A 15,953-nucleotide genomic window follows, 5' to 3' on the forward strand; every position below is an offset into this window, starting at 1 on the left:
TCATTTGAACCAGGCTCCACGTTTCCTCATCATGTCTTTATCCTGATCTACAAGCCATCAGCTTCATATTTAAGAAATGTTAGTCTTAACTCTTAATGTGGTCATGTTACAGACCAGTTCAGGTTTAAACTAAACCATCCTATTTGAAGTTACTACATGAAGCAGTTTGCCTGTGGAATAAGGATTATTATCAATTCACCTATAAATTTACACAAAAGCGATTCAATTGTTAAAAAACTTTTCTGATCACCTCCCGGTTTGTTGCCTTGTAGCAATGTCATCTGACAATTATATCATTATAATAAAACTATTAATACAGACAGTAAAGGTATTAAATGCATATTTCCCAAAACCTGTAACCATTCCACCACATGAGTAGATTTATACCTTTGAACAAAACAGAGTTTTACTTAATGAAATTTGAGTGGTGAATGTGACATTTGAAATGTAAGGTGTACACAATCTTTTTTTGCAAACAAGAAGGAATGATGGGATGCATTGCCCTTCAACTTATTTATTGATGTACTGAACATGGAAAAAATCCAAAGTATCCAAACACAAAGTAAAGAACATGTACATCCTTTTAAATACTCAACAAAAAGATATTCTATTCCAAAATGCTGTGAACCGAGCCAGACTATACAACTTCAAATAAATAATCATTCTCATATTAAGAATTGAGATAGGAGGGGTGGGAGGCAACATTTTTTCATGTCAGACCATCGGCACAAATTTTCAGGACCAAATCCTCATGAAGAAATAACAAAAAGAAACTTTTTTTTTTTTTTTAAATCAATATTCGGTCAGGCATGAAAAATGTCTCAACCCCACAGCAGCAAGTATCACAACTCATCTAGACTTAAAGTTTAACTTTTACAAATAACACAAAGAAGGAATAGATAAACAAGAAAAAGCAGTTGCAAAGATAATTATATAATGCATAGCACACTGCTCATTTGAGGGGAAGCATGACTAGTAATTGGTTTAAATAACAAGCAGGATGCAGGTGCAGTATTTAGTGCATCTAAGGCTCGACCAGCCGCCGTTTGTTTGTTCAAGATGAGTTAGATGTTGTTTCGACAAACTCCTGCAACCAATTTTGCTTTTCGTTAATGGAACTGCTTCACTGACCTTCCCCCGAAGTGAATAAAGCAATATACACCTTTTTACGATTTTAAAGACAGGTTATATGCATTACGTATATTTATATATATATATGAGTATGAAAAGAAAAGAAAAAAGCAAATTGTTCAAAACCGTGGTTTATATCCATTCTTTACCACATAAATATATATCTATAATGTTTATATATAAAAAACAAAAACAAATGTCTATAGTTTCTTAATACCTTTTTTACGAAGCAAGACTATCTACAGACCAAACAACCAACAAATTTGACGCACTGTAATGCTAGTCCATGGGACAACGAAAAACTTTCTTCAAAAAAACAAAGAAAAGAAGCCCTGAAATTAAAAAAGGTAAATATCCTAAAATGAAAATACCTTACATACTCCATGAAAGAAAAAACGTTATATTAATATCACACTTTCCAATGAAGTCCAAACGAGAACAAAAAAAGTCTGCCAAATACTCAACATAAAAAAGGACTTATTTACATAGCTCAAGGCTCAGGAGTGATCCAATCTATTCTTCAGACTTTCTTAAGCTGCTGCCTTAATTGGCTTGTCCTCACCCTTTCATACAAAGTATGTAAAAACCCTTATTGGTCAATATTAAGACAAAATCAGTCCAATGATACATCGTAGGTACACCACAAACACCATGTGCTCCATCTGAAGGGAATCCTTTAGGAAGAACTGATTATTATCCCCCATTTACCTTGAAAGACATCTCCACTTTATAATTTTGCATGCACTTTTTGCGAATAAACCTTGGTATTTTTGTCCGTTTCCAAATCAAATCGGAAAGCGAGTTGCTAGTCGTAACAACCAGGATGACGGGGGACCCACAGATGATTTTACAGATGAAACCAGCACTGCCATTGATTCTATACTCTAAAGATAATACAAAGATCTCAAAATGTATCTTTTACATCATAAATCTCTCCAGAAATTTCAACCACTGCAAACTTTCTTGTAAAGTTCAAAAGCTCACAAGGTGTCATATGAAGATATTTCTCAAAGTATCCAAGTCAAAATATTTTGTTCCAGGTCCAGTAAAAAGTTTCTCCAAATTTTTCTTTTTATAAAAATAGATGCTTTTTAAACCCACATCAAAGAGGTTCTTAGCTCTTTGGCAAGGTACTGCTTAAGAATTTTTTTTTGTCTTTTATCCGTTAAGTTTACAATAAGCGACAATATGCAGCCAACCAATAACCAACTCATATTACAATAAACGGAATACTTGCAAAATCAACAAAACCGCAAATAGATCAAAATAAGCAATCGCTAACCACTGAAGGCATAACGCACCTAAGGCAAATCAGGACACAGAAAAATACAAAGAAAATCACTGCACATAACCTTACAAGACTGACTGTTTCAAAGCAGATGTGCAACAAAATGACAAAACCTATAGTAACGTTTTAGACAGTCCATCTTTAAGGACAGCAAGAGAAGTCAACATCACAGGCAGAAACCTGCAGTACTTTTTTCCTGTTTTTAAAGTATATTAAGATTCAAAGCGTAGCAATGAAAGAAAGAAAAATTGTCACATTGTTGGACGCTAAATATTGTTTTTCTTCGTAACACTCACTTACAAAGCTGTTTTTACTAATGTAGAAAGTTATGGTCGATACGCTCCCATTTTATTTTTCCATTTTCTGCTGAGTTTTCTAGAAACAATCTCAGTGGGTATTAGGCTTTGTGTGTTTTGTTGGTTTTAAATGAGACCTGCAGCACTCTGTCTCCGAGGCGATATCCATTCAAGCTGGCGATGGCCACGGCTGCCTCGTCGTAGTTTGTCATGGTGACAAAACCAAATCCTTTGCACTTGTTTGTGTTGAAGTCGCGAATAACTTTGACATTTGTGACGGCACCAAACGGCCCAAACATTTGCCACAGGATGCTCTCGTCTGCATCTGGAGCCAGGTTGTAGACGAAGATACACCAGCCAGTGCCTGCGTGCCCTGGGATGTTGATGCCAGCCAAGCTGGTCACCCCATCTATGGCCATCGGGGAGAACCGGCTGTAAAATACAAAAGAATAATATGGTTCAAGGCAAGAGCCACAATAAGAGCAAAACAACAGGCCTGACTGAATCTAACAACTCTCCAAATGGATCAGCACGAGCCATACTCTATTTTCTTACAGTGCTTACACTCATTTCAGACACTTTTTATCCATAAATCATGGGCGATAAGTTATAGCTGTCATTCTGAATGCAGCTAAAATGATAATACACAGACAAATCAACACACTTTTCTTTTTAAACCAGATTAAATCCAGCTTTCAACACATTTTAGAAAATAAAGCATTTTTTCTGTGACCAATTTATTTTCCACAAGGAACGCATGTATAGATCAATAAGTAATCTCTGTAAATAACATCAATATAATTTGGATCTCATTTGTCGACAAAGACAGGAGCTCAGAGTTATTAGTTTTAAAGTTGGAATCTGCGTCAGGACTGGAGGAAAACGGCACACAAAAGTCCTGGCCTTTGGTAAATGTGGTTTTACAGTTTGAAGAAAAAAAATTCAAAGTGCAAGGAAAGCCTATGAATTATTGCAGCAGGTGTCACGTAAGATTAGCTGCTCCAGTTGGCCTCTCAGGGAACATCGACCATGACAGGTGTGCTCCCAGCATCAAGGAACCAAGGAGAGCCAATGAGTGGGGCAGAAAAGAAATCACAAGTCTATTGTCGCCGGCGATGGGCCTTTGAGCTTTCAGGGGACTGGACTTTAATCATACCCGAGGAAGGCATTCTCATAAAACTCAACTTCGACAAACTGGTATCCTGGTGAATCCTGAAAGACGCCTGATGCAACAGAGTTTAAAACAGGACAGGCCTGTCCATAATAGATCAAGGTAAGAGTGGGGAGCTCCAAATACAAGTATGCAATTTTGTGCAATAACAAGAAAGAGATTGTAAAAGTGTGTCTTTTGTTATGTAGACAATGCTTTAATCCAGACATCTTGTGACATTGCATTGAGATTAAAGCACATCTCTGCATCACTGTCAATAACCTGATCTTAGAGAGGGACACATTAAATAATCACCAGTCAAATTTAGGGCATACAACAACTGGAAATTATGAGACTATACAAGTGTTTGGCTAATAGACACATAAGAGTCATCAAATATACAGCTACAGCATTAATACTGGTAGGTAGGAAAAACATAACCATGCTTGTGCTAATTTAGAAAATAGACAGTTTGTGTTGAGCAGCCCAGTCCAGACGCTACTGATTTTACAGCCTGTGAGAGAATTAATTATTGAAAGTCCAAATGTGAAATATGCTGTTTCAGTTACCAATACACACAGCATGGGAGCTCCGTGGTTACACTGCCCCCTCACATCCACAAGGTCCTAGATTTCAATGCCACCGGGGGCTTATGCAACATGTTCTCTTTACAATCAATGTGGGAGTGCGTCCATGTGGATTTGAAAATGCACAACTTGATAACTATGATAAACAGGCCAACAAGAGTTACACTTTCACTATGTCTATCAGCATTTATTTATTCCACAAATTGGTGTTGGCCGCAAGAATTGAGTTTTCATGAACTTATCTTCCCAGGTCAGGGGAGCAGATAATCTTAAGTGACACCCACTTGAGACATGGCTATAAACGTTGCACACACACTAAATATTTACATCAAAATGGTCTGATTCACTCAAATCAACTTTATTACGGATCCATTTCTTTGTAGTAAGCACTAATGTGTGTGGGGATGCCTCAGTCCAATCCTGATCTTGGTCCGATAAAGACATGGCCGAGTTTGTTAACGATAGCATCGATTAATTCCCATTTTTTCACAAAGTTTAGAAATCGATGTTTAAATCAAACTTGATGTTTGGAAATAAAAGACTGATTCCTCTCAACCCTTGTATCCAGAGTAGAAAGGTTGGATGGCTGCATCCTCACTAATGTGTGCACACAAAAGCATTTTTTGCTTGATCAACAACCTGATATTGAATAAGTGCAGTGCTCACTACCTACGCATATTGCTAAGAGCTCTTGCAGGAAAACAACACAAAGATGTTTCCCATCAGCTCCCTCATGTTAGCTTTGATTTTCACTCAGGATCAATTAAAGCAGCCGATAAAATCTACAAGGAAATCTATTTACCTTTTGACTCCATAGGCCATGTTCAGCAGATTGTCCAACCTTAAAGAAACAAAACACACCAGACATACATTAATTTCTACCTAAATAAAGAATTTTCTTTAATGAGTTGAATGATGCATTTTTACAGGATGACAGAGATGGGAAATAGTTCTGTTCCCATAATTGTTCCACTCAAATAATCTTAAGACTGTTGTGTCCTTATAGCCTTATTTAACTTTATCATTATTCAACCTACACAATACAACAGAGAGGAGCCATTCAGTTCCTATAGAAGGTGCAAGATAAACACAATTTTCACAGATATTTTTTTTTGCAGACCTCTGAGGTCAACCATTGGACCAAAGATGCATTAAAATAAGCCAACCGTAAAAAAGGTTCCCCACCACCCACTGAAATATCCACCAGAGTATTTCTCAACTCATTTCCATGTGCGTCAAAATCATTCTTGTGTCGTAGGCCTACATGTGCAAAAGGAGGAACACAGCAAAGTTGAAAATATGGATGAATAGTTCTGTTAAGTGTTGATTATTCTCCAACACAGAATATTTCATAATACTGCTGTGAGACAATTTAGATGCTTATTTCAAAAAAGGCTCAGAGGGTCAAACTTTACATCACTGGCAGTGCTAACAAGCTTGGCTCTAATTTTATTTTATTTTAATTTTTTGGTGTGCCCCCTTTACCTGAAGCGTTGTGCCTGCTGTGCGAGGGGTCCTGGGTACCTTCGATTGGGTGACTGATACAGCTGGGACAGCAGGGCCTGGCTCGTCTTCTGACTCGGGTTATTCGCAAACTTGACCGTTATGGGTTCAGTGGCACCGGGGGGCTTCTGACAGTTCAGACCCTTGATGGCCTCCTCGGCCTCAACTCGCCGGTCAAAACGGATGAAGCCAACCCCTCTGGAAACACCTGAGCAGAGTAAACAGTTGGAAGGTTTAGCTGTATGTTTTTGTATTTTGTATTTGTTAATCAGAAAGAATGTTACATTTAAAATCTGATTAATAACATTATCAAATAGAATTTTGGACCATAAAAAGAGGTAAATGAACAAACTTAAAAACTGTTTATTCAAGCAGCATTTTGTGAATTAGTCGGCCAATGCTTAACAGCCATAATTAACGTAAAATGACATTAAGACCATGTGATTCACGTCCAGGAAGTACCAGAACAACACAGAACTAAAATAAGGAAAGCTGTTAACACCAAGCTCACATTAGACATATTCAGCATAGAACAGGAGAGAACAGTTTTGAATGAGCAGCAACAGGAAGCGCTTGCATTACGGGACATTGGCCGGCAACAGGGAAAAGACAAGATGGTGAAATGCACAGACGTCCCAAGAAAGCAGAAAGAGGTGAAAAGAGAAGAAAACCCATCATTGTTAATTAAACAGCTAGATTACAAGCACCGACTGCTGCAAATATTTTGAGCAGTTTAGAAATAGACTTTATTAACATTACCACCTACCTCCATTTCTTTTTAATATTAGCTAGCTATTTTGGATAATAATGCAAAGTTCTTAAAATGATTAGCTCCCTTACAGAAATATTATTTCTTTAACTTATTTAACATTACTGCTCCCTTGGGACACCCATGCATACCTTTGTGCTCCTGTTCCCGTTTCTTGCTGCTGTCTGTCAATGAGCCTTGAGCTTCACAACCTTTTCCAGGTCAAAAAGAGGTCCATCACTCCAGTCGAGTTGCTTGTGGGACTACTTCTTGTTGCACATTTGTTGTTAAGTATCTGCTTTGTTTGTTAAAAACTGCAGTTTACGTGACGGAATATTTGATTTAAGGTGTGTTCCCATAGGGTTTAATACATATTTTGCTTTGTCAAACTGAAAAATTAATTATCTTGAAGGTATTGGCTTTATTTTTGAGAAATAAAGACAAACATTCCCATGACGGATGCCTGAAAAACCATGTTTCAGCGGCAGATATGAAAAACATCCCAGTGAAACATGGTTTATTAGTGTTTAATGAGGGTTCTGCTTCCACATTGAGACTGAGAATATAACTGCTCTGTGTGACAGCTGCCATCTTGTACTCACCAGTCACCTGGTCCACCAGAATGCGTGAGGTAATGATGCGTCCATACTGAGAGAAGAGCTGCTCCAGTTCTTTCTGAGTCATTGTCTTTGGCAAGCCACTGACGTACAAATTAGCATCTCTGATGGAGGCTGAACTTGGACGAGCATAGGAAACCTGCAGGCAGACACGACAAAACATGCAGTAATTAACTCAAGTACCACAAATACAATTACCAATTTAGCCTGGTAGCTTTAATAATCTAATTGTAACTGAATCTAAAGCATTTTATCCAAATTATTAGGACAAACATATGTTCACAATCAAAGCCACAGTCGTTTTTGCTCAAAGTTGATGGAGAAACCTAATGCAGAAAAATGATTTTGCAGTTTTTAGATTATGCGCCACGGGTGATTGAGCTGACTGCTGTTTGCAAAGTTCACACTCAACTTTTTGCTTCTTTTTAATAATCATGACTACAATAAACATCTTTTCATGCGATTGCTTATTCCAGCTCTTCACCATTTAGATTGGATTTCTTTATTATAATCATTTATGTCTGACAACAATAGGGTGCTGCACTGCAATAATTTGTTCGCTCCATGGTCTATTTGTCAGTTTTTCTCTCCACAAAACTTATCTGTTAAATGGACAGAGACAATCAGTGTGTCCTAAAAACTGGCACATTCTCTGTCCTTCAACACAGTGGGAACTCTGACAAAGATGGATGTAGCATCAGGCCTGTTTGGATAACTCCCATTTAAAAAACAAAAACAAATTTTCATCTCTTGAAAAATACTAGACAGCAACGAGTCTACCTCCTTAAACCAATCTCGGCCATTCCTGCGTCTTTAGACAGTAGATATTTGAAGAGCCCTCCCGGCACCAGACGACATAAACATGCAGCATAAATCAACATTTGTCCATAAATGCAACAAAGTAATAGAAAACCTGGGGGGACCAGAGATTTGTCAATGTCCCTCGGATCAATACATCGTTACACCCCACCGTTAGTCATAAATTCATTTTTCTCCCAGCACCTTACAGTTTTCGGACTCAGACATTTATACAATAACACACAGGACCCAATTCAGCCAAGATTTGAGAGTTAATGTGAAAATATGGATCGACGGTGGTTTTGTAAAGGCATAAATGAGAATGAAAGAAGAGTCTGCTGTATCTTGCTATTCTCTGCATGAAATGGCTGCAGGTTTGTGACCCGACTGCAAAATACCTGAATAGTGCCACAGCTATTTAATGACAGTCAGACACATTAAATGGTTTTACACAAATTACCTTTCTGCAATCTTATGCAATGGATTACATCTGAAAAATAAAAGCCCTCACTTGAATTAAACCTGTGCCGTCAGATCGATAACAACTCGACTTGGTCGCCACGTGTCAAAACTCGCCCTAAGGGGGACACTGACAAACTGAACGCAAACGCTCAAGCTCCCTGCCCGCAGCCAGGCAACTCACCCATTTCTCTTCCCCATCTCCCGCTCACTCTCACCTTCGCACTTCATTTGATGCTAATATTTGCAAAGTATATTCCTGTACCTCACTGAGGTTTATTTGCACTTCTGACAGAGCAGCCAGCGGATTTTGGATGTATGATATACAAAAACTGTTCCAATGTTTGAATTTGAGGGAGGACGACAGGTGGAGAGAAAGATATGTTCGATGAAAAAGAGATGGGGTTCCGAATTTGCCACATCTTCTATAATAACATGCTATATTTTCACATTTATATTGATTTTCTGTAACATGTGTTTTAACCCACAGATGTTTTCTCCACTATCCTTTTTCCATTGTAAAAAGGGATCTGGTCATCTCCTTGTAAGGCCACTGGCAAATAGTATCGCATCTAATAATCTGGTTCGACCATCCACAAATCCTGCTGCACTATATGAAGCAAATTAGTTTTTCCAGCAGCACAGTGAGTGCTACATTGCCTGATGAATGCTAATGGCAGCCACCTCCCTGTAAAGGCATACAGCAGTGCTACTGCACATGCAACCATAGAAACAGTTCTGCTCTACTTGAGGCCCAGGCAAAGCTGCTTGTGCCCAGATTAACAATAGGCTCCCTCTCCACCCGACAGTTCTCCAGCCCAATTATGCTTCGACTCCAAATACACACGAATGGTATTTTTGCAGCCAATCTTGAAGGGTAAGAGATTTCTGCAGGTTTAAAATTAATATGTTTGATGAGATCGCTCACTGGAGACTAAATTAAATTGAAAATGAAGTAAAAAAAAAAAATCAAGATGTCTTACCTTGATGGTTTTGGTCTGGAGTCTCAAGCCATTTAAAGTATTGATGGCTTTTTCTGCGTCCTTCGGGTCCACGTAATTCACAAATCCATAGCCTAGGCTCTGTCCTGCAATTAAAGAACCAGACAACATATCCAACGTCAGACATCACTGAGGTATCATAAAAAAATAAACTGCTTTTTTATGAATTGGTGAATGACGTCAATGCGGTTATACTAAAAAATTAAGTGTGCAAAATCAATACAGTGTCTGCAATACTAGAACACACACGCACAGTGGGTCTTTATTCCTTATACAGGTCAGACGTCTATTAGGCTTAAAACCTACAGTAAATTCTCGCACCAACTCTTTGACGAAAATGTCTTAAATTAAAAACAGGCAGTTTCTCCGCTTCCAATTCAACTCATCTGAGACAGTAGCCGAGGTGCAGCGTGTTCCCCTCTCTCTACAGTTTATCTCTAAAATGTACAAAAGATTGACACCCACTCTTTATGTGCACAGAGGCAATTCAATTTCCTCCACCCACACTGCTGGGTCTCTGCGCAATTCCACTGCCGGTCAAGTTCACCAGCTCAAGCAGCTTGAGAATATTAATACTGTGCATAAGAAATTTGATTGTGACAGTTAAAATTTGAGACATAAACCATTAAAAACCTGTGCATTGAAATAACACACATTTATATGATAATAGACACCATAACTGTCAACTGCAGCACACAGCGTTGTCATTAAATTAGCTTTACCATGCATGTGCCTTATACTGGATTTATCTGTCTTCCACCATGAGTCACTGCTCTCTTGGGTTGTTCAGCTGTGATTAAGTGAAGTTCATAAACTTAATTTCACCTTGCATCTGTGGGACTGATATAGCCCAGAGAAACACGCCAAGCCTTTGAAATGAGCTGGTGAAATGACACTTTACTTAAAGCCTTGAGGCCAAACAGCATGTTCTGCTGTATGTGGCATGCTACGCTCGTATAGTGATGTCTTCCTATGGAACGTCTAATATCTGCTACATCCGCTGTTATAACGGGGAGGGCCTGTAATATGTTGCCATAACAAACAACTTTCAGCTGTCAATGGGGAGTAGTGGCGACATCCTGGGATGCACTTACACACAACTGCACCGAGCTTCCAGTAAAAGACTAGGGCTGCCCGTGGTGGGAGGAAAACGACACAAAGAGTAAGCTGCCGCTGCTGCAGCAGCCAAGACGAGAACATTTAAAGCAAAGAGGAAGCATGCATCTCTCTGGTGATTATTTAGCATCTGATGTAGCACCAGTACACAGATTTAGGTTGGCTTAAATCCATTGCCACGGGGCCAAGGAAGAGACAAAAGCAACAAAGTCTGGAGGGGATAGGGTTTTATGTAGTGCTGATATTTAAATCACAGCATCATTCCTCAGAAATGACTCGGAGGCTTTGAATAATATTAAGGTTACTTCTCCCCCCAACTGAGTCTGAAGTCAGTTTTTCCTGCCCCACTTCAAGCTTTTATCAGTTAAAAAGGATTTCTTCTAAATATACTAGTTTTACAGCAGTCTTCATAATAGCAGGCTGGTGAGTTGCTGTTGTTGGACACGATCTGCAGCTAAAACAGAACCTGTCCTCTTTAATGACGCAGTCCTGGGATTAAAACAACTGGTTCTTGCAAATGAGACCAAACTCATTCAATAAATGTAGCCACATAATGGACAAACTATAAGCTTCAGATAAATAACAGCCAACAAACACCCGTTTAGTTATATAATAAAAATGAGAATCAATTAAGGACTGCAATTACCAGATAGACCTCAACAAGACATTTAGCAGAAGCTGGAGAGCTAAGAATCCACCCGTTACAGCTCAGTACATTTGTATTCCTAAAATAAAACAAAATTAGGTTTTATACGACTAATTATTTCAAATCAGATCACCGCTGATGCTTAGAGCCTTTAGAGCTGTGCCACAGTTTCTCTAAAGATGCTGGTGCGACTCATCATTAATCCAAGAGAAGAGACAGTGAAACTAATAATACACTCAACATTATGTCCTTTTTAAAAAGGTGAACGTTGGAAATTACCTATGTATACAAGACGAACATGACTGCAAGGATAAACATCGACATGGCGGTTTCTAAAAATAAGTTAGACTGCTGAAAGCACAAAAGATGTTTAAGCAAACTAAGATTTTAGTTACTAGTAATTTCAGGTTAATAACAAAATACTCAAATATATAAGAGATCAGGTCGAAGCTGGGAATGTAAATGGCTCTTCTAGCTAATAAAATGAGGGTTAAGGTTAAATAGAAATCTATTTACCATACTGGCTTTGTAGACACACAATTATTTAGTAAGGCACTGTTGCACCACTTTGCCATTCAGGTAAATAGTAAAGTATTTTTTTGTTGCACTTCTTGACCCCACAGAAGATGAAATTGAACTAACATGTTATCAGGGGTGAATTAAATCATGCAGGTATTTTTTTTAGTTTTTGGGGATTGAGAACATCTAAATTATACAGTCAGCTAAACAACTGTTAAAAAGGATGTACCATGTGTCTCTTGCCTAAAAAAAACAAACGCACACCAACAGCATATGAGAATAACATGTGTTATTTTGTATTCCTTCTTTGTACACCACCTCAAACATCAAACTTGAAGTGTCAGTCTAGAAATTTGAATCACCAGGGCACAAACAAACTGTTTTTCTTGCTCAAACCACAAAAATAAGTTTTGCGATGTTATTCACCAAATCAAAATCTACACCTGCACTGCCAGACTTTCAGCAGGGCAGAGAGCATGAAGTCCTTCTACGTCAATTGATATCAAACAACTCGTTTAGTGACATACAGTTTAATTACTTGGAGTTCCTTGTTCACACTCAACTAAATATCCAACATATCAACCATGTTTGTGTTTAATCACCCAAGCAGCTCGACACCGACTTTAAACAATAGTTACTCGACAATTCCGCTCATTTCACACATTATCAAATGCATGTCTTATATGCATGGCTACACAGTGGAGTTTATTCCATGCAAGACTAAACGCGTGACAATTTTCATGTCTGAATGCCAAAAATCTAAATAGAGTAAATACATAATGAGAGCCACTCGCCTTCCATACCTACAAATACACCACCCTTAACTTGTGGTCTACCTCTTGCTACCATTTGTTTCCAGTTACATAAAATATGAACGCTTTGATTTACATGGCACTTATACAGAGCTTCCCTACAAATGCACAGAGACACATGCTATAATGGAAATGCTTTTTAAAGAAAGTCTAAAAAAATAAAATAAAGACAGCAGAGTGTTATAGAAGCTTTATATATTTAGCGCGGCTGAAAACATTTTTAGCCTTCAGGCTGTTATTTCCTGTGGGGAAATTTAACAACCAAGGCAAAGACAGACATGTGAATACGAGCCAGCTAAGCACTGGTCAGATAAGCACTGAAATATTAAGCATTATTAATATTTCAAAGCAGATGTGGTTTGGCACACATTCTGAGTTAATTCTAGTGAAGGTGTCCACCTTTGAGTCTCAGAATACTGATCATCTATAATTAGTGTTTCTCAATAAAAGACCTCTCAGTCTGACATGCAAATGAAACAGATGTGTTTATACATTCTTAAAAAGGCCAGAGAGACTCGTGCGATTGACCATTGGACTGTGTTATAAGGAGCAGATGGAGGAAGGTCTCTGTAACCTTGACCAAAACAGCGAGCAGTAAAAATCCAGCAGCCTCAGCCATAATCCACCTGCACACGTCGGTGTGCGCCTCTGCTCGCTGCATTCCTCCCATCAAAACAACCTGAAATCCTGTACAAGTCTTGTCTAATATCTGTCCAAATATAAGAAATGTAATGGAAACCTTGGATAAAAAGAATGTCTCCTTGGTTATTTACTACAGACATTTAATGGGACACTCAAATTTAATTGCACCATTTCCCTTGAGCCTGGATTTTAGGAAATGTCCTTTTGCTGGTACAACTAGTGTCATCCTGTGTATTCAAGCAGCCTATACTGTACAGAAAATAAATTAGTCCTGTTGCTGCTTGGTAGGATTTATAATGGCGATGTTCTCCATAATGACATGCAGAATGATTGGCTGACTTTCAAATTAATGCCTTTGCATTTATTGGGGGCAAAAAGTTCCATTATTTATGATGCTGGATGTCACATATACGAGGAAATTGCATATCATGCATGCAAAAATATAAAAGCTTGGACACGGACAATGCTACTCATAGGGCCCCACTGATACATTATGTGGGTTTAGTGTTGATTTTACTAAGTACAGAAAATATGTTTGCATTCATTACTTTAATGTTTCATCAATTCAAATTTAAGTTGAATTTATGTCAATTTAGTGAAGTGAATGCACACACTGAGCACTTAGTATATGTTGGACCCTAAAACCAGACACAGCAAAGCAATCAGATGAGTTACCTGTTATTTTGTCCCGGACTAGTTTACAGGACTCAATTTCTCCGATGCTCCCAAACAAACTCTTCAACTCCTCCTGAGTCATGTTCTGAGGCAGATAGTTGACTATCAAGTTAGTTTTACTGTCCTCTATGCTTCCTGACTCTACAGGTGAGGAGCAGTTGTTTGAGATTGTAGAGGGACCGTTGCTTGTGTTGTTGCAAGTTGGCCCATTGGATAGCTGTGTTTCCATGGCAGCAATTACCTGCTAAAGAAACAGAAAAAAAAAAAGAGGAAAATCTTAGTCAAAAAAGACCAAATGCAAATCTGAGAAAAGCAGCCGAATCAAAAAGGATCTTCATGCATTCAAACATCGTTTTATTCGATTATTAACAAGGAGTAAATTATTATTTAATAACACAAAACACTAAGGAAAAACAAGTCCAAAGCACAGACTGACAAAAAGATGTTTCATGATGCGTTTAATTCACATTACCATAATTCTGAGTAGTACAGAAGAACTATGCACCATGTGCAGTGTCATCGCACGGCTACGCATGTTATTCTCAGGCAATCACATTAATATGGTTTAATAACAGGGGCCATGACGTGACAATTTTAAATGTCCATGAGATAAACATAGCACACAGGTTTAGACCATAACAATAGACTCAGACATTAACATCTTTGGAGCTTTTCATATGCTAAAACCAAAAGTTGTTGAATTTCAAATTTAATATGATTAATTTGGTTTGAAGGTGGAAATATGACTAAACTAACGTCATTGGTATGGCCTGAGCACTGAGACAAAGACAGCAGGCCTTGTTCTGGCCGAATGATTTCAAAATAAGTGCCAAATACCCCAGTCCAGGGCTCAGGCGCCCACGAACCACTTCTGAGGAGAGAGGCCACATCGCACAGTCTGACTGCCATGTTAGTTTGGAGTTTCCGTCTGAAAATGTGGACACAAAAAGTACGTCACGTTAGATCAACAGTAACAAAAGCAACAGTCAGAGGTGATCACATGTCATAGTTGTGGAGAAGAGAAGGAGGCTGTGTTATTTTGGGACCTAGCTGTCCATGCGGATGGGCTTAAACCAGGGAGAAGGCAAAAGGCAATGTTTCACTTAGTCACAATTCATCTGCAGTACGGAGAAAACAGCAGAACCAAGACGAGTAGAGTGTTCGGTAAAGAGAGAAAACCTTGCCACAACATCTGGGACAACAAGCATGAGGAAGGGCAATTAGTACAATGGATGGAGGAGCAGCACAAAGACTCGCACTGAAATCGGAAAGCACAAATCAATTTGTCTGCTCAGATTGCTCACATTCAGCAACAAGGCTAATGCTCAGGTTTCGCTGACACATCCTGCATTTGCTACAGCGATCTTTGGCAAACAACACACTGAAACCTCAAACACCGACAATAAAATGATCAGCAAGTTTCCCAGTTAGGATAAACGCACACTTTCTTCTAGAATAAACTACTGACAACAGGTTCAAATCACCAAGACAAGTGGAGCTTCAGCAATAAGTCACGTTGCAAATATACAGTGCAAGACAAGAAGAAAACAGACTAAAATAAACACACATCACATGAGGTAAAAGAGCAACAGCAATGAAATGACAATATACATAGATTATAAGGAAAAACACCATGTAGCCTCAAAATAGGATTACACTAAATGTATCAATCGATGATACAGCTACATTTGATTATTTTACTTTATTATTAAAGTTAGCTGTAACATAATTGGTTCATATTCAGCTTTTCATGCAAAAACAAAAGAATATGAAGCAGTATAAATAAGATCAGCACCTCTGTCCTATGCCACATTGATTTTATATTCTAAGATGGAAATATTTTTCTAAAGGTTGAAAATCTCGGCACAGACGACTGATCATTCACTGTCCCACTGATGAACTAGCTCCACTTTGCTGGTCACATCTAGTGAAAATGTCATCTTGCCATAACGCTGATGCAAATTG

At 38.4% G+C, this 15,953-nt stretch overlaps 1 protein-coding gene across 7 annotated transcripts; it reads right to left on the reverse strand.

Annotated features, from left to right (window-relative positions):
• Positions 1–2,816: 2,816 nt before the first annotated feature.
• Positions 2,817–14,909, reverse strand: elavl2 (ELAV like neuron-specific RNA binding protein 2). Of its 7 annotated transcripts, XM_061066234.1 has the most exons (8): positions 13,989–14,232; positions 9,561–9,664; positions 7,306–7,459; positions 5,938–6,163; positions 5,255–5,293; positions 3,856–3,859; positions 3,394–3,407; positions 2,817–3,147 (listed from the first exon to the last, which is right to left on the reverse strand). In XM_061066234.1, exons 1-8 carry the CDS (start codon positions 14,215–14,217, stop codon positions 2,817–2,819), a joined length of 1,101 nt encoding a protein of 366 aa, XP_060922217.1. In that variant the 5' UTR covers positions 14,218–14,232. The 7 variants fall into 7 exon arrangements, with proteins under 7 accessions (XP_060922217.1, XP_060922213.1, XP_060922211.1 ...); XM_061066230.1 differs by lacking the exons at positions 3,394–3,407; positions 3,856–3,859 and adding an exon at positions 14,826–14,909; XM_061066228.1 differs by lacking the exons at positions 3,394–3,407; positions 3,856–3,859 and adding an exon at positions 14,826–14,897 and having other exon boundaries at positions 13,989–14,229.
• Between the last annotated feature and the right edge of the window lie 1,044 nt (positions 14,910–15,953).

Source organism: Limanda limanda, chromosome 22, assembly GCF_963576545.1.
Source record: "Limanda limanda chromosome 22, fLimLim1.1, whole genome shotgun sequence".
Taxonomy (NCBI): domain Eukaryota; kingdom Metazoa; phylum Chordata; class Actinopteri; order Pleuronectiformes; family Pleuronectidae; genus Limanda; species Limanda limanda.

What these genes read in the sequence shown, in the direction of transcription:
- elavl2 (XM_061066230.1), bottom strand. Translation starts at nt 14,897, where the DNA reads ATGGCAGTCAGACTGTGCGATGTGGCCTCTCTCCTCAGAAGTGGTTCG. An exon ending in TCCAGACCAAAACCATCAAG is followed by an intron (nt 7,460 to 9,560) that starts GTAAGACATCTT and finishes GTCTGCCTGCAG; the next exon opens with GTTTCCTATGCTCGTCCAAG. An exon ending in ATGGCCTATGGAGTCAAAAG is followed by an intron (nt 3,148 to 5,254) that starts GTAAATAGATTT and finishes TGTATTTTACAG; the next exon opens with CCGGTTCTCCCCGATGGCCA.